Source organism: Cimex lectularius, unplaced genomic scaffold (assembly GCF_000648675.2).
Source record: "Cimex lectularius strain Harlan isolate CLEC.00 unplaced genomic scaffold, Clec_2.1 scaffold28, whole genome shotgun sequence".
NCBI classification, from domain to species: domain Eukaryota; kingdom Metazoa; phylum Arthropoda; class Insecta; order Hemiptera; family Cimicidae; genus Cimex; species Cimex lectularius.
The window spans coordinates 1866120-1886476 of NW_019392712.1; the positions used below are offsets into that span (position 1 = coordinate 1866120).

Below are 20357 nucleotides of genomic sequence, written 5' to 3' on the forward strand. Positions count from 1 at the left end.
CTCAAGAGGGTCTCCCCCAAGGTGGAATTCTGAGCCCAATTCTGTTTGCCATTTACACATATGACTTAAATGAAACTATTCCACGAGGAGTTAATATATTGATGTTTGCAGACGACATATGTTTATATGCCAAGGCTAAAGATTTTAAAAAATGCAGTGAATAAAATAAACGAGGGAATGTATGAGGTCAAAACTTGGATGGCTGAAAACGGAATGATTCTGTCGGCAGACAAATCGATGGTGTGTCCTCTTTCAAGAAGGAGGAAACTCCCAATAAGCAATAAGATCTTCTCGAATTAAAACCACGCTTTAGTCAAACGTATTGTTTCATTGAAGAAAACAATTTAAAAAACGAATTAACTCACTCAACATGTTGGCTCTGGAATGAATGAAATTTAACTTTTTTTTTAAACGATGGTATTTCAAGTACGAGGTTATATAAACCTTCGAGGTACCGGTATTCTTTAAAAAAAATTACATTTGTAAGTACGTCGAGTATGAATTCAGGGTCGCTGGATTCGAACTCGGGACCTTTACCTTAGTGTTGAGCGCCGTGTCACGTCTAAACCGATGCGGCCACTGACGCCCCTCACTGATTTCCTTCATTATTTTCTCTAATGAGTGTAAAAGGATTAGTAAAACTGTTAAGTTGATTATGCGTTTTGGTCTGCGAGTCGGTGAATTCACATTGAACCGGTTCTGGCCTTTTGGGTCACTTACTGGGTCTGTCCCCACTCGCGGGTTTTTTGATTCATTCAAACGCGTTTCGGCATTGCGCTATCTTCAGTGGGGAACTCCTGGAACTTTATATCTAAAGTGATAGGTTTTTGGGCCGACAAACAGCTAACGTCATCGCCGGCCCTCTGCGTGTTTTCCTTCATTTTCTGGTCTTTCACCCCCATTTTGTTTTAAAAAGCCATTTGAGTGTCTCGATGTAGTTACTGACTCTCTTACTTTTATGTGTATACTACTGGATATCCTAAAACGCTAGCCTCTTGGTTGTCAACTACAGAAAAGACACAAAACATGCATATATAGAGTATATACAGGGTGAATTGCTACTCGTGCTACAAACTTCTCCAGTAGATTCTTCACCCTAAAATGAACAAAAAAGTTCATATTGTCCATGGTCCGATTCTCAACCATTTCAGAGTAATTTCGCTTTTTATCGATTTTGAAAGATATCACGTCCTGGCGTCGGAAAATCGTGATATCTTTTAATCTAAACATTTCTCTGAAAATCTAATAGCACCGTTGAAATTCCCGTTAATTTTTCAATAAGAAGATGACGGTGGCAAAATGTTTGGGCTAATTTTTTGTGTTTTATTTCAGCCAGAACTACAAAAAGAGTGGAAAATTGTGTAAATCGGAAAGTGTATAAAGTAATCCAGAGTTTCTAATTTTAGTCTCAGAAGGCAGCAAATTTGAGGAAAACTACCTGATTTAATAACGCTTCCAACGCACTCGTCATTTTCTTATTTAGTGGTTGTGAGACCAAGATGTTGATGACAAAAAGAGAAAAAATGGTGGTTCAAGGATTGCTAATGTTTGAGAGTGACTTGCTACTCGTGCTACAAACTTCACCAGTAGATTCTTGACCCTAAAATGAACAAAAAAGTTCATATTGACCATGGTCCGATTCTCAACCATTTCAGAGTAATTTCGCTTTTTATCGATTTTGAAAGATATCACGTCCTGGCGTCGGAAAATCGTGATATCTTTTAATCTAAACATTTCTCTTAAAATCTATAAGCACCGTTGAAATCCCCGTTAATTTTTCAATAAGAAGATGAAGGTGGCAAAACGTTTGGGTCTTTCTTCCTTGACCTTCTAGCTGTTTGTAAACTTCTTAAGCATTACATACTAAATGGGCATTAAATTAAATTAAAAAATTTCAATGGAATTATGATTTTGATTCTCTCTAAAAATTAACGGGGATTTCAACGGTGCTTATAGATTTTAAGAGAAATGTTTAGATTAAAAGATATCACGATTTTCCGACGCCAGGACGTGATATCTTTCAAAATCGATAAAAAGCGAAATTACTCTGAAATGGTTGAGAATCGGACCATGGACAATATGAACTTTTTTGTTCATTTTAGGGTGAAGAATCTACTGGAGAAGTTTGTAGCACGAGTAGCAATTCACCCTGTATATACCCAAATAAACATGGAAGACTGTCCGCATTCATTCGTCTACATTCGACGGGGCGAGGTTGAACCTATTTCATTTTTGCTAATAGCTTACTTTACTTTCCAGACGTCACACACTCCCCACACATTCCTCGGGGCCGGGTTAAACAACCCCTTCCTTTCACACTAATAAATTAAATTCATTCCAATCAGCTACCTAAACACAATATAGATACAATACAAACACATATAAACACTATATACATTTGAAAATCACTATATCCCTGAAGTACTGAAACGATCTGTGCCCGCTACTATGCCGCAAGACTAAGCACAAGTCGGATAATATGCCAAAATATTGTTTATATATATCAAGCCTTATACAATTGAAAAGGTGAAAAAAATGTCAAAAAATGAATTCTTACATAAAGTCTGGTTCATCATCCCCCAGACACAACTCTCACTGTGTGAATATTATAATTTTTTTATTCACCATATTTATAAATTGGACTATAGATTGATGAAGTTATTTTAACATTGTCAGCCAAATTTTGTTCTCAGTGAACGTTTACACAGATTCAAGTCACCCTCAAGCTCTAAGTAGATATTTTTGCACATAATTGTAATTGAACAGTAAAATTCAACGAGATTATGAAATCGCAGAATAGATGGTTGAATAGAATTAGAATGTATTAACGGGAAAGAATTCGCGTAGCCTCGTGACCCTACTTTCAGTTTTCAATGTCAAGGACTAAGCACTCATCCAACGAGACTCTCCCATTTCTCCCTTTCTCGTCAAACTCGTCAGACGCGTGATCCGTTGGGCTTTTTTATTTGTACAATGCGTTTTTCAGATCGTTGTATTATTTTTTAAGTTATTTTCATTTAAATGAATAATAGTAGTAGATGAGATTGTGTAATAGAACTAGGAGTTGTTATGAAGTCAAGTTTCTATATGTAAGTTTTACCCCTGACCTCTGCCATCTTCTTCAACTTTCCCTTTATGCCACTTCGTCCTGAAAATATGTTGTTTTCGACAATCTTAAAGGAGATTCATTGGGGTATCATGATTATTTATCGCCTATAGTTAAAGGTTATTGAAGTCTTGCTGTTTTGCTTTTAAACGCAGACTTTTCATGCGTAATTACAACAGATTGCGTAAAAAACCAGCTACATAAACCTTTATTTGGCAAAACCAATACTTTGGATTTGGATTTATATAGCCCAAATCCACACATGTATGTAAGGTATGTACATACAGCACACATCTACATAGCTGAGCTTTTGTAATTCACAATAATTGGCCGGCAGGAGAATAGAGAATCACCCTCCCCGTATGTCGGCATCCATATCCGTCCAACTACCGGGATTGGAGACAAGGTTGTTGACAGCAACAATTAGGTAAATTCAGTACCCAACGCATGCAGTTCCTGATTCAAACCCATTCACACTCACTCCTTTTTAAATACATCTACATACCATCCATCCAATTAGGGTGGTGGAGAACTCGATATTCCTACCACCCGCAGTCCTAAACGCTCTCTATCTAGAGCCAAGGAGCAACCTTTCCCACATGCCGGACACATACACGGACTTTGGCCCCAAAATAATTGTCCGTATGCCTATCTCGCTTGGCATATCCTTGACGTTGCGGGCGCACAGGTGGTAGTCTACCGCCCTCGCCACAAAATGTTACCAATTTTGTTCTACGGTCGTGCAGAGGGCCATGTGGGTGTTGCATTGTCAATTTACAAAATATGAAACTAAATTGCGAAGTAATCATCTTCCAGATCGGCGGGTCGCGCCAATCATTCACAGTCAAACATTTGTAGCCGGTAGTTTACCGCCTTGCGCTAGTAAAGTTTCGGTTTTTCATCGACCCTCACAGCGAAATGTAATTATCAATTTTATTTTTGTAAGTTTATTGCGTTTAAGAGTACTAACCGTAATATATTAACGTTTTTCAGTGCATTACGCTGTTCATTATTATCTAAAGAATCATAATTATGCACTATTATCAAGTTTTTCTTATAAATCCGTATTATTATCAATTTTTTTTCAACGTTAAGATTGTTTTGTTCTCTTCATTATTATTTGATATCTTTCTCTTTCTCTAATATCATTATCTTATATTATTTTTATTTTCCTAATATTATCTCTTTCAAATATACAACTTACAATGTGTAAATCTGTCTTCTCCTCATAAGGAAGTGGGTGGTTTTTACCTTTTTAGGGCACGTTTCTAAAACCCTGAGGATATTCATTGAATCAAAACGATTTAGACGGTAATGAAAAATGTCTTTCACAGGTTTCATTTTTTCATGCATGTTTTTTTTGTGCAATACATTTACTTCTAAAGACTGATATAGTCTGTTGATCTCGTATTGCTCGGGATTTATTATTTGGTCAATTTGTCATTTTGAATAAATTTTTACAATGTTTCTATCAAAGGTACACCTATTTCAAAAGATTGGGATGAGATATTGGATGAAAACTCCCGAAAACGAGTATCCAGTAGAGCCCTGAGCCTAGGAGTGACAAAAAAAGTCGCGCCCGCATGAAAGTTAATGTGGTGAGGATGACTCCTCTTCTAAAAGCCAGATCTCCGAGGGTCACCATCTATCGACAGTTCTCTTCTCCGTGAGAGCCTGCCGACTCGGTCACCGACGCTTCCACCTTCTTTTAATCATGTTGTTTTTGTATTTTTAGCGTCATCGGGCTGGTTAAGACCGGAGGTTGGGACGTCCCGGCCTTGCCTCGGTGTAATTTGGACTTTTGAATATTTAAATGAGACTTTTGATCGCGTTTCGCCCGCGGCCCTGCTGTTTCTCATCTAAAACACCCTGCCTACTATCTTATCCTACGCAGTAACCTCACTAATCAGTACCGTCTTGAAGGATCAACGTCTGACAAATTTCATTGTAGTTCCGGGTTTTCATCACGGTTGCATTCTGGGCCTGCACACTTTACATTTTTTAAAGTTTACTTAATTGGCATCCCATCATCAAACTATCGTCAGGCCAGCGATCCTATCAATCAACTCTGTCGTTTCCATTCCAACCTTCAGCAATACCTGACACTATTGGAGTTTCGGCGTGAAAAGAATTTGTTTCCCATAATAACTAAAAAAGGGTTGAGAAGATTGTCTAAATTAGTCTTCGGCAAAAGCAACAAACATACTTGCAAATGAGCTTAATACGGTAAATAACCAGATTTAGAACCCAATCAATCAAATCATTTATTATCATATCTGCAAAAGTGGTGGACAAAACGCCTTCCAACTAATAGGTACTAATCTGTTAATTACATTCCTGTCACAGTACTATTCAGTCTCAATAAAGAAACCATTGGCGCTTTAGGCCTTTAGGTCTTTAGAGGATTTATGGGAAAGGTTCGGGATGAGAAGAGTTTGACTGGGGGATCGGAAGAGGGTCTAGGATTTTATGGAGGTGTGATGCTACTTCAAGGACAAATTAAATTTGGAGATGTGTCCATAAATTGGATACGAATAAAGATGTTTGTTCAAAGGTTCGAGGATTTTGGACTGGAGTGAATTCTCTGAAGGTCGGAACGACTCGGTTCAACCAAACAGTCCAGTTATGATTGGTTGTAGTAATGATGTGCGAATGAGCCGTTTGGTTTTTAAGTTTAAGTGTTTCAAATATGAAGTAGAGAGCTTGGGCAACGAGGGGTTTGAAGGATTTTGGACTAGGGGATTGGATTGTTTGGAGGTTGGAACGTTTGGTTGACCCGACAGTTTGATTCCAGATTGACCGTAATAATATGTTTGATCTGTAGTGAGAATAGCAATCTGTTGTCAAATAGTATTTTTGCGACGTAAAATCCCAACTAACGACCAACATTGGTTGCTAGGGAAAAAACAAAGTTGTAACAGATGGGAGGAAAGATGACGTTCTAAGGGTGAAAGTTATTTGATGAGATTTGATTTCGTCGAATTAGATCCTCCATTCCTTGAACCATTCTTCCAAACAGGAAAGGTGGTCCTGGAATTGTCTTGATTTTGCAGAAAGGATGGCGGTACTGTGTACAAATGTAAGGAGTACTGTATCGGGATTGAAAAGAATATCTGTAGTGTACATTGAATACAGAATAAGAACAAGGATGCTGCCATGTGGAACATCCGAGTTTGTTCTTTTAACTAACACAAGATTTGACTAAAATATTTAAATTGCACAAGTTATAATAATTTTATGAAAATTTTCTGTACTGGGTGTCAACATGCTATTGTCTCACCTACTTATCGCAAAAACTACTTAACATTAAAAAAAATCAAACAATATTTTTAAGATGAATTTCTTTTCAAATTTCAGATTCTTCTTAGTCATTCCATTTTCGGTAAAATGGCGAAAACCACTTGAAAATTGATTCAGAAAAAGTTAATATTGCAAAAAAACAACACGTTAAAATCACATATTGAAAAAAAAAACTTTATTTTTCACTTATCTTTTTGTTAATGAGTAGTCATTCTTTCCATAATATATAATAGCTTTATTTTTTCAGCTTTCATTCAGTAAAACGATTGAGGATGGGGAAAGGTCATCTGAGAATGACACACTCATTGAAATGTACGACTCCACTCAGCTGGTAAAAATGCCAGTCCGAAAAGTAAGAGCGTATGGCACAAATGAAATAGCAGAATATAAACATGGACATACTGTAGACGTCAACATAGATAATGTTGTATGCGCATCTAACAGTATCACCGTAACCGTGGAGTTTAAGGAGCGTTTTAATGGAGTTATTTATAGCAAAGGGTATTACAGTGACCCCAACTGCAGGTAAATTACTTTTTAATATCTTTCTCAATTTTATAGACTATGACATTTTCTGTAGGTGTTTTTCTCAGATACCAGTGAACGGTATATAGTCCTAACACTCCCATGAGTTTTACCCTGTAGCAATGTGTTTGCCAGTGTTTGGTGTGGGTTCTTTAATTATGAGTTTCAGTCATCATCTGCTATAACAATGTAAGCTTTGACGATTTCTTTAACCATAAGTTTACTGTACCTGGTATCGCTAGAGTTGGTCTATGTTTCCTTTTGTTTTGCGCGGACCATTCTGAAATAAGACTTTATGTTTGATTTAGTTATCCAGATTATAAGTTCTTGATCTATAGTCTGTCGCCTTGATCTTCCTCTGGCCAATTTGACTGATTTTCAATATCCGAAATTCCCAGATTTGGGATTCATTGACTGTTGCTTTTAGGGCCACTTGGCTATCATATCTCATCGTCGTTCTGCCGGTAGCAATGTGCTAGATTTGACGACGCCTGATTAACAGTAAGTTTTCTGTGTCTGGCATCTCTGACGTTCTAACTCCTCAGTTCGTCTGCCTTTTCACTGTCCAGAACACCTTTGCCTCCTGGCAACCAAGGTATTGTCTGGCTGTTCTATTTTCCGAGATTTTGGATGCGTTTACTGACCTTTTTACACTGGTCACAATTTCATGACCGATTATGGAAGGAGGGCTTCAGATTCAACTACCCGTGAAGTGTCATTGAGGAGAGATCAAACCATACTTTAATAATACTTTTTTTCCAAATTATTATAAATTAAAATCAATGAACATCCTTATAGAAAATTATTTGTTCCACTGCTTTAAAATAACTTTGTGTTAGAAATAATACATAAATATTGAAGGTACGTTCAATCGGGTACTGGCAAGACATCATATACTATTGTGATACCGACGAACAAATGTGGCTCCAATGGGGCCTCTGGTGTCTGCAAATCAGAGTCGTGTGGACTGGGCCATTCTGTTGAAAACATTATCATCATACAGTCCGATCAAGACGTTCAGGTGATGCATTTAAAAATTATATATTTAATTTTAATTATGTTTTAGTGAATAATCAAATTGGTGGCTTTTTAGGAAGCTTGGGACATAGCGCGAAAAATATCTTGCGGAAGCCCTAACACCAACTCAAATGCTGTCCACTTTAAACCAATATTAGTTGATATGCTGGAAGTTGTGTCAGTACCAGGTGACAGCGGATCCATAGATTGCTGGATGGATATCCAACGAGGACAATACCCTCAGGTATAAATCTTTGATACTTAGAGTCGATTAAGCATCCTACGAAAAAGCCTCGACCTCATAACCTCAAAGATACATAAATCCATATCCCAAAAACAGGTCTACTCTTCGTAACTTACATTTTCATCATTCGGTCAGGGCTGCCCTATCGTCCCTCCTGCGGTGTTCGCCTCAATAGTTGCACGTATGTAATCCCGGGTTACCAAGGAAGAGTGGTAACACTAGTATGCGTTGTGGTGGCCGGTATCAGCCGTACCAAAACTACCGCTGGGCATTGGCTCCGCGCCAGCATTTCCTGTAATATACGTCTTTGGAATGGCAGCGAAAGGGAGATTATGATAAAATACGTACGGTGGAAAGAAGGGTCGTCCTTCCGGCGATGTACTCTGCAATCGGGCATGGTATGTGGTACTACGTCACATCCATAAAGTCAGAGGGGTCCCCAGTCACCTCGAACCTAGTGTGTTTATTGCATTTGATCGATTCGGAGATACGGGCAGTCCGGCCTAATTCATTAATGTAGTGCTGGTACATGTAGAATGGTAATCTGCGGCACAGTTGCGGGTCTCCGGCAGTGATAGTGCGTCACTTCTCATCGATAAAATTAGCCAAGCCAATTTCCTCGCTATTAATGGCATAAACATAGTTTAGCGGGAAAGGGCCACGTGATGGGCCATCATATCGTGGGTGGTCAACTGCTGCTGTACTGGCTCTGGATGGAGATATGGTGAGGGGGGGTTGCCTCCCTTGATTTGGGCGCTGGGTTTGACCCAGCGCCTGAAAGGCTCTCACCCGATCAAGCCCTCTCTCAATTCGGCGGGCATTCGACGGACTACGCCGACATCGGGCGTTGCTTGAGCCTTGGTCTGGAGGTAAGCTCCTGCCACTTACTGCTGCCGATACGGCTGCATTACCCCTAATCTGGGCTGGCGGCACCTATTGGTCCGATCCCAATCGTCTTCCTGATCTTTTGGATTTCTTTGTTGCATCTAGCGTAGGATCCATCTTCTCATCTATCCAGTGCTTACAAGACACATCCTCAGATCACTCCCCAGTACTACTTACTCTAAATATAACTCCACTCCCCAAATCTACAAAACCATCTCTTTTACAAAACACAGTTAACTGGAAACTTTTCCAAGATACCATGAATTTCTCTTTAAACCTAAAAATTTCCTTGAAATCAACCGACGAGGTTGATGCTGCTGTTTTGAAGCTCACCAACACTATACAGTACTCCTTCCTCAATCCTCAACCCCTAGAACCCACCATCTCCCACGTAAAGATGATCTTCCAAGTCACATCCGCTCTTTAAGAACTCTCAACCGGTTAACTGTGACTCTTCGAACTCAACTATCCTTTTACCGATCTTCTCAATACAATAAATATCTCGAAACCCTTTCCACACATGACAACTCCCTCTGGTCCGCTACAAAAACCTTATTAAAATATCAAGCAGTTGACTCCCCCATCCGTTTACCTGTTGGATCCTGGATCAGGAACGACAAAGAGAAATCAAACCTACTTGCAGCCCATTTAGAATACACATTTACTCCTCGTGAAAACATAAGCGGTGCCTTTCACACACAAGATGTAATGGATAACCTTAACATTCGACTTCCACTTCATCTCCCCCTCAAACCTTTTCATCCTTCTAAAGTAATATATTACATTCACAAATCGTCAAAGAGAAAATCTCCAGGGCACGACCTAATCATTTCCACCATATTCCGATACCTACCACGAAAGACCATAGTCTTCTTAACCACCATATATAATGCCATCCTACGAACTACTTATTTTCACCTCTTATGGAAATTTTCCGTTGTTATCCTCATTCCTAAAGCTGATAAACCTCCCGACCAGATATCCTCCTACAGACCCATTAGCCGTCTTCCTACAATGTCCAAAATCCTTGAAAGGCTCTTCTTAAAACGACTAATCCCTATCCTAGATACTTATATTATTCCCTTCACCAATTCAACTTCCGTCCAAATCATTCTACAACCCAACAAGGTTTTAGAGTTGTGGACACCATTTCCTCTGCTCTTGAGAACAAACAGTATTGCCTGGGTGCGTTCCTCGATGCAGCACAAGCTTTTGACAGGGTGTGACACCCGGGCATACTTTATAAACTCAAACGCTTCCTACCCACTCCTTATTACCTTATACTACCTAACAGACCGCTGCTTCAGAGTGAGGTGCGGTAACGAGTTCTCTGAAATCAGGCCAATACAAGCCGGTGTCCCACATCGAAGGTTGGTGTAAAAAGTGGACGTCAGGTACAGAGCATCACTGAAGAGCAATGCCATCACATGCTGGCTTGGGCTTAAAGAATGCTCTGCCATAATATTACATGACTTCCCCACATCCGATTAAGTATGGCACGGTGGCACTATTTAATCTCTAAGGTCTAAACTGTCATTGAATAACAAATCCCCTAATGACAATACTTTAATAACATCAGACTTATGGACTAGACCTTTGGGGCTTAACTAAACGTTTAAATGTTCCTACATTCCAATATCCAATAATCCAAGAATTTTATGGCTAATCGTACAATTATCGGACTGAGGTATAATTAGACAATTTTCAGTGTAAAACAATGTAAGTCTAGATAAGGTTGCAACGTCAAATATACCTTGGCAAATTAACAAATTATTATTTATTATATAAAAATTCAACTTATACATTTCAGGTAACACCGATTGAAGGAATAATCAAAATAGGTGAAAAACTGAGTCTTCTAGTTTATGTGAAAGACAGAGAAAATAAATATGACATTTTGGTACACGATTGTTATGCATATGATAATGAAAATTATAATGATGGCAAAACGACAAAACTTCAACTTACTGATGTTGATGGATGTCCAAAGTGAGGGCTATAGATATATACATGTGCAAAATGAGAGGTAATGGAAATAATCACTAAAAATCATTAATTTGCAGAAAACCTAAACTGATATCAAATTGGAAAACATCAAAAACAAATTTACCAAATGGCGCTACAATGGTAGCATACAATGAAATGACAGCTTTTAAATTTCCAGACAGGCAACAAGTTTACTTAACTTGTAACATTGAGGTACTATTGCACATAAACCTCGGCAATACAAATTTTTGAAACCCATTAATAACATACATTTAATTTGTTACAGTTATGTACGGGAAAATGTCAAGGGGGATGTCAAAAAACAAGCCCCCAGTGCTACCCTGGATCGACAGATCCAAGATGCGCAAGGCCAACACAACCTCCGACGTCTCCAAAGACACAATGCTATCCTGGTTCTACAGATCCTAGATGTCCTAGACCAACTCCACGGCCAACACCGTCAAGACCTCAATGCTACCCAGGATCATTAGATCCAAACTGTCCAAGACCAACCACACAACGGCCCCCACAAACTCAAGGTCCTCAATGTTATCCAGGCTCTACTGATCCAAGATGCCCAAGGCCAACACAACCATCGACGTCTGCACGACCTCAATGCTATCCAGGATCTACTGATCCAAGATGCCCAAGGCCAACCCAACCGCCGACGTCTCCAAGACCACCGTGTTATCCAGGTTCTACTGATCCAAGATGCCCAAGCCCAAGCACACAACGGCCGCCACAAACTCAAGGTCCTCAATGTTATCCAGGCTCTACTGACCCAAGATGCCCAAAGCCAACCCAACCGCCGACGTCTCCACAACCTCGATGCTATCCAGGCTCTACTGATCCAAGATGCCCAAGGCCAACACAACCTCCAACTGCTCCAAAACCGCAATGTTACCCAGGATCGTTAGATCCAAACTGTCCAAGGCCAACCACACAACGGCCCCCACAAACTCAAGGTCCTCAATGTTTTCCAGGCTCTACTGATCAAAGATGCCCAAGGCCAACACAACCTCCAACGGCTCCAAAACCGCAATGCTACCCGGGATCATTAGATCCTAGATGTCCTAGACCAACTCCACGGCCAACACCGTCAAGACCTCAATGCTACCCAGGATCATTAGATCCAAACTGTCCAAGACCAACCACACAACGGCCCCCACAAACTCAAGGTCCTCAATGTTATCCAGGCTCTACTGATCCAAGATGCCCAAGGCCAACACAACCATCGACGTCTGCACGACCTCAATGCTATCCAGGATCTACTGATCCAAGATGCCCAAGGCCAACCCAACCGCCGACGTCTCCAAGACCACCGTGTTATCCAGGTTCTACTGATCCAAGATGCCCAAGCCCAAGCACACAACGGCCGCCACAAACTCAAGGTCCTCAATGTTATCCAGGCTCTACTGACCCAAGATGCCCAAAGCCAACCCAACCGCCGACGTCTCCACAACCTCGATGCTATCCAGGCTCTACTGATCCAAGATGCCCAAGGCCAACACAACCTCCAACTGCTCCAAAACCGCAATGTTACCCAGGATCGTTAGATCCAAACTGTCCAAGGCCAACCACACAACGGCCCCCACAAACTCAAGGTCCTCAATGTTTTCCAGGCTCTACTGATCAAAGATGCCCAAGGCCAACACAACCTCCAACGGCTCCAAAACCGCAATGCTACCCGGGATCATTAGATCCTAGATGTCCTAGACCAACTCCACGGCCAACACCGTCAAGACCTCAATGCTACCCAGGATCATTAGATCCAAACTGTCCAAGACCAACCACACAACGGCCCCCACAAACTCAAGGTCCTCAATGTTATCCAGGCTCTACTGATCCAAGATGCCCAAGGCCAACACAACCTCCAACGGCTCCAAAAGCGCAATGCTACCCAGGATCATTAGATCCAAATTGTCCAAGGCCAAGCACACAACGGCCGCCACAAACTCAAGGTCCTCAATGTTATCCTGGCTCTTCTGATCCAAGATGCCCAAGGCCAAGCACACAACAGCCGCCACAAACTCAAGCTCCACAATGTTACCCTGGCTCGACCGATCCAAGATGCCCACGGCCAAGTCAACCTCCCACAACTGTTTCTCTGTGTTATCCGGGATCACCAAACCCTCATTGTTCAAAACCAACAGTTCGACCGCCTGCTACTTATTTGCCTCCTGCACCACCTACTACTGCTCCAATTGGACGTCCAAAATGTTATCCTGGCTCCACAGATCCAAGATGTCCAAAACCAACACAACCACCACAATGTTACCCCGGATCAAATGATCAGAGGTGTCCGAAACCACCTCGCCTACCACCTCCGCCACCTCAGTGTTATGCTGGATCCAATGATCCGAGGTGTCCAAAGCCACCTCAACCACCAACTCCACCACCTCAATGTTATCCTGGATCAAATGATCCGAGGTGTCCGAAGCCACCTCAACCACCAACTGCACCACCCCAACCACCAACTCCACCAGCTCAATGTTATCCTGGATCAAATGATCCGAGGTGTCCGAAGCCACCTCAACCTCCCCAATGTTACCCGGGATCGAGTGATCCAAGATGCCCGAAACCTCAACCTTCTAGGCCAGCGACACCTGCACCTACTCAACGACCCCAATGTTATCCCGGATCCAGTGATCCAAGATGCCCGAAACCTCAACCTTCTAGGCCTCCGACACCTGCGCCTACCCAAGGACCCCAATGTTATCCAGGATCCAGTGATCCACGATGCCCAAAACCTCAACCTTCTAGGCCTCCGCCACCTGCGCCTACCCAAGGACCCCAATGTTATCCTGGATCGACAGATCCGAGATGTCCAAGGCCAACTCAACCATCTACCCAACGACCTCTATGTTATCCCGGATCTATTGATCCACGATGCCCGAAACCTCAACCTTCTCGACCACAAACCCCAGTCCCTACTCAAGGACCTCAATGTTATCCTGGATCATCTGATCCTAGATGTCCAAGGCCAACTCATCCAACTACTCAACGACCCCAATGTTATCCAGGATCCAGTGATCCAAGATGCCCAAAACCTCAACCTTCTAGGCCTCCGACACCTGCGCCTACCCAAGGACCCCAATGTTATCCAGGATCCAATGATCCGCGATGCCCCAAACCTCAACCTTCTCAACCACAAACACCAGTCCATACACAAGGACCTCAATGTTATCCTGGATCATCTGATCCTAGATGTCCCAGGCCAACTCAGCCAACTACTCAACGACCTCTATGTTATCCAGGATCTAGTGATCCAAGATGCCCGAAATCCCAACCTTCTCGACCACCAACCCCAGTCCCTACTCAAGGACCACAATGCTATTCTGGATCGACAGATCCTAGATGTCCAAGGCCAACTCAGCCAACTACACAACGACCTGTATGTTACCCTGGATCGAATGATCCGAAATGTACTAAACCGCCACCTTCTCGACCACAACTTCCCGTCCCCACTCACGTTCCTCAATGTTATCCAGGATCAACAGACTCAAGATGTTCCCCGCCTACAGCCCGACCCCCTGCGACATATTTGCCCCCAGGACTTACTGTGCCCACTAAACGGCCGACTAAACCACCAGTATGTTACCCGGGATCGAGTGATCCTAGTTGCCCACAACCTCAACCTCCTCGCCCACAAACCCCAGTCCCTACTCAAGGACCTCAATGTTATCCTGGATCGACAGATCCTAGATGTCCCAGACCAACGCAACCAACTACTCAACGACCTCTATGTTATCCCGGATCTAGTGATCCACGATGCCCGAAACCTCAACCTTCCCGACCACAAACCCCAGTCCCTACTCAAAGACCGCAATGCTATCCTGGATCAACAGATCCTAGATGTCCAAGGCCAACTCAACCATCTACCCAAAGACCTCTTTGTTACCCGGGATCGAGTGATCCTAGTTGCCCAAAACCTCAACCTTCTAGGCCGCAGACACCTGCGCCTACTCAAGGACCTCAATGTTATCCTGGATCGACAGATCCTAGATGTCCCAGGCCAACTCAACCAACTACACAACGACCTCTATGTTATCCCGGATCTATTGATCCACGATGCCCGAAACCTCAACCTCCCCGACCACAAACCCCATTCCCCACTCAAGGACCGCAATGCTATCCTGGATCAACAGATCCTAGATGTCCCAGACCAACTCAACCAACTACTCAACGACCTCTATGCTATCCCGGATCTAGTGATCCACGATGCCCGAAACCTCAACCTTCCCGACCACAAACTCCAGTCCCTACTCAAGGACCGCAATGCTATCCTGGATCAACAGATCCTAGATGTCCAAGGCCAACTCAACCATCTACCCAACGACCTCTATGTTACCCGGGATCGAGTGATCCTAGTTGCCCAAAACCTCAACCTTCTAGGCCGCAGACACCTGCCCCTACTCAAGGACCTCAATGTTATCCTGGATCGACAGATCCTAGATGTCCCAGGCCAATTCCACCAACTACTCAACGACCTCTATGTTATGCAGGATCTAGTGATCCCCAATGCCCGAAACCTCTACCTTCTCGACCACAAACCCCAATCCCTCCTCAAGGACCGCAATGCTATCCTGGATCAACAGATCCTAGATGTCCAAGGCCAACTCAACCAACTACTCAACGACCTCTATGTTATCCCGGATCCAGTGATCCACGATGCCCCAAACCTCAACCTTCTCGACCACAAACACCAGTCCCTACTCAAGGACCTCAATGTTATCCTGGATCGACAGATCCTAGATGTCCTAGGCCAACTCCACCACCTACTCAACGACCTCTATGTTATCCGGGATCTAGTGATCCACGCTGCCCGAAACCTCAACCTTCTAGGCCAGCGACACCTGCACCTACTCAACGACCCCAATGTTATCCCGCGTCAACTGATCCAAGATGTTCTTCTTCCCCACCTTTTCAACCCTCTACCTTGCCAGATTATCCAAATGATTGTTATCCTGGATCTCCTGACCCTAAGTGTCCTAAACCTGACAGACCTTCTTCGACCCAGTTCCCCCCAACTTATCTGCCTCCTTTTCCCATTGATGGTGAAAGTTCACCTGAACAAGTGGTTATTTCCAGTGGTCCCCGCTTAAAACGAGAAGAAACTGGTATTAACCGAATGAAACGTTTTGTTGGACTGCCTAATATTGTTACACATGGTACGTAAATCAACAGCCATAATTTATAATCGATTAATTTTGCTTTTCTGTACAATAGACAAGTACATGTCAGCCTAACACCTGTTTTTGTTTTATATTCTAGATGGTGAACAAATGTCACGGTCAAAACGAAATATAAACAATCAAGATGGCCAGCATTTCCAAATGTCAGATCACTTTTCAGCCTTCTTTAAAAGTGATGTTTTTACTTTCGCTATTGCAGCGATTATTAGTTTGTGTGCTATTGTGATAGTTTTAGCAATTAGGAAAGGACACGGAATGGTGAAAAACAAACAAATTCACGATTTGTTGTGTAATAATTAACGTTCTAAACTACAACAATACAATTTTAAAGTGCCATTCACTAAACATTTTTGAATTGAGTGTACGTTGTGTCTGTATTTTCGTTTTTCAAAAACGAGGGAAGGAAAATGTATTTCATATATATGTAAACAGTTTCCTCCTACAGTATCCATCTGGACATATTTTCTATAAAAGTTGTTTTACAATAGTACTGTGTACTATCGAGTTCATAAAATTATTTTTTAAATTGCATTTACTTTATTTGTTACCTTCCCATTTGTACTATGAATGTGGTGAAATTGACATGACAGGTGAAAACTATGGGTTCTCCAGGTTATAGAATTCACATTGAAATCCAACTATTTTAACCAAATAAATGTGAACTGGGAGATAAGAAATATTAATTCTTATTTACTTTTCGTTCAACAAATTGACTACAGAGTTAAGAAGAGAAATTTAAAGTTCGAGAAATACCGTCCGGTGTGACGTAGGCTAGAGACATTTTCTTCATCGTGCCAACGTTTAGCTCTTTAGTGATAAATACATATACCATATAAATATAAATTTGTAAAATGATGTACACGTTATAGAAAGTTTTAGGTTTAGGTTGTGGCCAAAAGGAGTCTACCAAAACCAATATTGGTCTACTGTGCAATTGTTTAGAGTTCTTCGGAAGACTAACAGCATCGGTAGTAAAGTCCCGAGTTGTTCACGATTGCATCAGGACCCTGTCAAACATGGGGGAAAGCAAGGAAATTTCCTTTGCCTGGGTAAAGAACAGAGAGGCAAAGAAGACCCCGATAAATTGGCCAAGCGAAGTTCGAAGACGTCATCTATTGGCTCTGAACCCTTTTGACGTATACCAAACTGACAAAAACGGGATCCATCGCAATTGATTAAACTAGGTTCTCTGCTAAATGGGAATGTAACCCAGGACAGAAACATACGAAAAAGTTCATCAAACGATCATCGCAGAAATGAACTACTCAATTTAGGTTGTGTTAGAACCGGAATAATAGTTGGACTACTAACTGAACACTACAGATTCTGGAGGCCTATTTTTTATACACTCACAGCGGCTCACATAAACAAGCCTGAGCAGATATTGCCAGGAAGGAGAAAAGACAGCAAATTATGTCCTTTGTTGGTGAGAAGGCGTATGTAGGGTATGGTATGGTATGGTATGGTGATAAGGATACTAGGAAGCAGGGTTTGTAGTCCCCAGACACTGCAGCCTTTTGGCTAATTGTACCTTCCTAGTTCCTTAGTTGAGTGCAATAGACTCTATCCTTCCCCTTAGAAATATCAGGTCATTGACTGTCGCTGCTACAATTTCATTCCCTAAGTTTTTTCGTATGTTAGGTTGAATCTCCACTGAGCTGTTGCTTCGCATTCGAAGATGATATGGATGGCTGTTTCCTCCTCCTCATTACCCAATCTGTAGATGGGATCTTCGTTTTATATGCCCAGGTTGTGTAGATGTTTTCACAGATGCCAGTGACCGGTTAGTAGTTTAGCCCTGTCTAGTGGCAGCAGTGATTTTTCCAGTCTTGGTGAGGGTTGTTTCATCATAAATTTACTATGTCTAGCACCGCTAGAGTTTATCCACTTCTCCTTTTGTTTTGTTTGGATCCATTCTGCGATCGACGAATCTTGCAGATCCTCCTCTGGCCAGTCTGTCTGCTTTCACGTTACCCAAAATTCCTCTGTACCCTGGCACCCAAGATATCATCAGGTTGCTGTGTTTCCCCAGGTTTTGGAAAGTTTAGATGTCATTCACTGACTAATTTTAGTGTAATTCTTTTACATGCTTATGCTTTAATGGCTGCTTGGCTATCAGATCTTACGGGGATTTTTTTTGCCAGTATAACCTATTTTAAGACTTTCCAGGGCACAAGCGTTGATGGCATTTATTTCTGCTCTAAAGACCGAAGTGTACATCCCTAATGAGTTTCATTGCTCATGTTTTGGGCTTGTAACAGAAAACACCCGATCCGGTTCCTTCGTTTGTTTTGGAGCCATCTGTATACCATTATATCTGATGGTCTCCTGTGTTCTTCCTCTCCTTTATATTCCGTTGAGACTTTAGACGATGTTATAAAGAATGTTTCCGGGATCATATAATCGGTCCCCATTTCAATGAATGGGTGTCTGATTTTGTTAATTATAGTTGTATGCTCGAATTGTTTAATTCCTATCCAATGTAATTGTTTTTGGAGCCTAAATGAGCTTTTCATAGTCTCTCCTTGTATGACTATTTCCAGTAGAGGTAGGTTTAGCAGATTTTCTAGTGCACTTGTAGGGGTTGTACTCATTGCCCTTGTGTTGCATAGGTTTGCTAGTCTTGCCTAATGTTTGAGTAGCTGCTTTTTGTTGAGCTTTGGTCCACCAGATTAATGATCCATAAGTCATGTATGTAGGGTAAGAACAAGAAAAGCTCAGGCCTGCAGGATACAGACCTTTCAAAAGCTTTGAGATCTGGTAAAACGCCTTAAGCTTAATTAAGAACCCTAGACAACAATGGAGGTGCACAGGTATAGTTCGGCCCTTTCATCCCTACACCTGCTCCTAGTTTCATCTTTGATCCATCTGTCTACCATATTACGATCGCTTCCAAAACCTTGGGGCTACATTCGTCCAAATGCCTGTATCATATATATTACTGCTTGGAAGGGTGTGTCAAAGTTGACTTTTTATCTCATTATTTATTTTAAATTCTATCAAGAATTTTGTAATGATTTCTCCTTAGATTCGGCTTTATTTCTTTGTATCTCAGGAGGCTGTTGGCACTCTCAAAAAAAATTTTTTATACAAATACGTAAGGGTAGAAAATTGAGAGCGGTTTCCTTTGTATTGATGTAGTGGGGCAGGATCCCGGTTATCTATTCTGCCTTTGGCCGGAAAGTAACATTATCAAACTTAGTTGGTTTAGTTGATAAATACGTATTACATTTTTTACACGTGTCGTAGCATTAAGATTAAGATTAGAAAAGACCCAAGATCTTCATCAGGGGAAAACCATCTTAAAGCACTGTTTCAGGTCTTAGCAATGTTGCGATTGGGACATATTCAAACAAATTAGAAATCATCTGTGAAAAACATAATTATGTCTATTTGTAGATGAATTTAAGATTGTTTTGCCCCGATGTGTAGTATGGTCTTGAGGTAAAACAAATTTAAACTTAACTTTCGACCTATTTTAAGGTCATCATCAGGGCAAATAAACTAGAATGCTCTGCACCTCTGATTCTACCATTCAGGTAAGGATCTGGCGGAGGTCGGAGGAGGGATGCAGTCGGCGATAGACGTTGTGGCTCCGAAAGCAGAGAAAACCGGATTTACCTTCTCAACATCGGAAAGGTGTGCGTCCACTTCTGCATACTGAGGAGGGCGGATAGTCCTCCCCAACTCTGTTTGAGGGGCGCAACTGTATGGTACGTTGAGACGGTGAGGTTTGTCGGTCTCCTTTTTGATGATAAATTGACAGGGCAGTCACACATCGACGCCACTGAGATCAAGGGCAGGAAACCCTCGCACTGTTAAAGTTAGTCTGACACTTTAAGTGGGGAGCGGATAGGGAGACTCTACTAAAATTTTGACTCGCTGTTTTGTTCGAGGGTCTTTTATGGATGTATTACCTATTCCTTGGCCCGTAAAACGCGAATGAGAAAGATTGATAAGCTATATTATCAGGTCCTGAAAGCAATCTGGGGAGCGTTCAGAACCAGCCCCTTGGCTAGCTTGTGCTGCGAACTAGGAGTCTTGCCTCCCGAACTGCGGAGGAACGGACACGCGGTTGGTTTCCTGGCTAAGCCGTGGT

At 41.9% G+C, this 20357-nt stretch overlaps 1 protein-coding gene across 10 annotated transcripts in view; it reads left to right on the forward strand.

The window, feature by feature from the left end:
• The window catches only part of LOC106669202 (mucin-2-like), a 62372-nt gene extending 45583 nt beyond the window's left edge, over window positions 1-16789 (forward strand). For 2 of the 10 annotated variants that reach the window (XM_024226405.1, XM_024226404.1), the window contains exons 3-9: window positions 6654-6931; window positions 7793-7952; window positions 8025-8192; window positions 10888-11066; window positions 11141-11276; window positions 11350-16234; window positions 16338-16789. In XM_024226405.1, the coding sequence (XP_024082173.1) occupies window positions 6654-6931; window positions 7793-7952; window positions 8025-8192; window positions 10888-11066; window positions 11141-11276; window positions 11350-16234; window positions 16338-16558 (6027 nt within the window). In that variant the 3' untranslated portion in view covers window positions 16559-16789. The remainder of the gene's footprint in view (window positions 1-6653; window positions 6932-7792; window positions 7953-8024; window positions 8193-10887; window positions 11067-11140; window positions 11277-11349; window positions 16235-16337) is intronic. The other 8 variants (XM_024226412.1, XM_024226407.1, XM_024226409.1 and 5 more) reach the window with 8 other exon arrangements.
• The last annotated feature ends 3568 nt before the right edge of the window (window positions 16790-20357 follow it).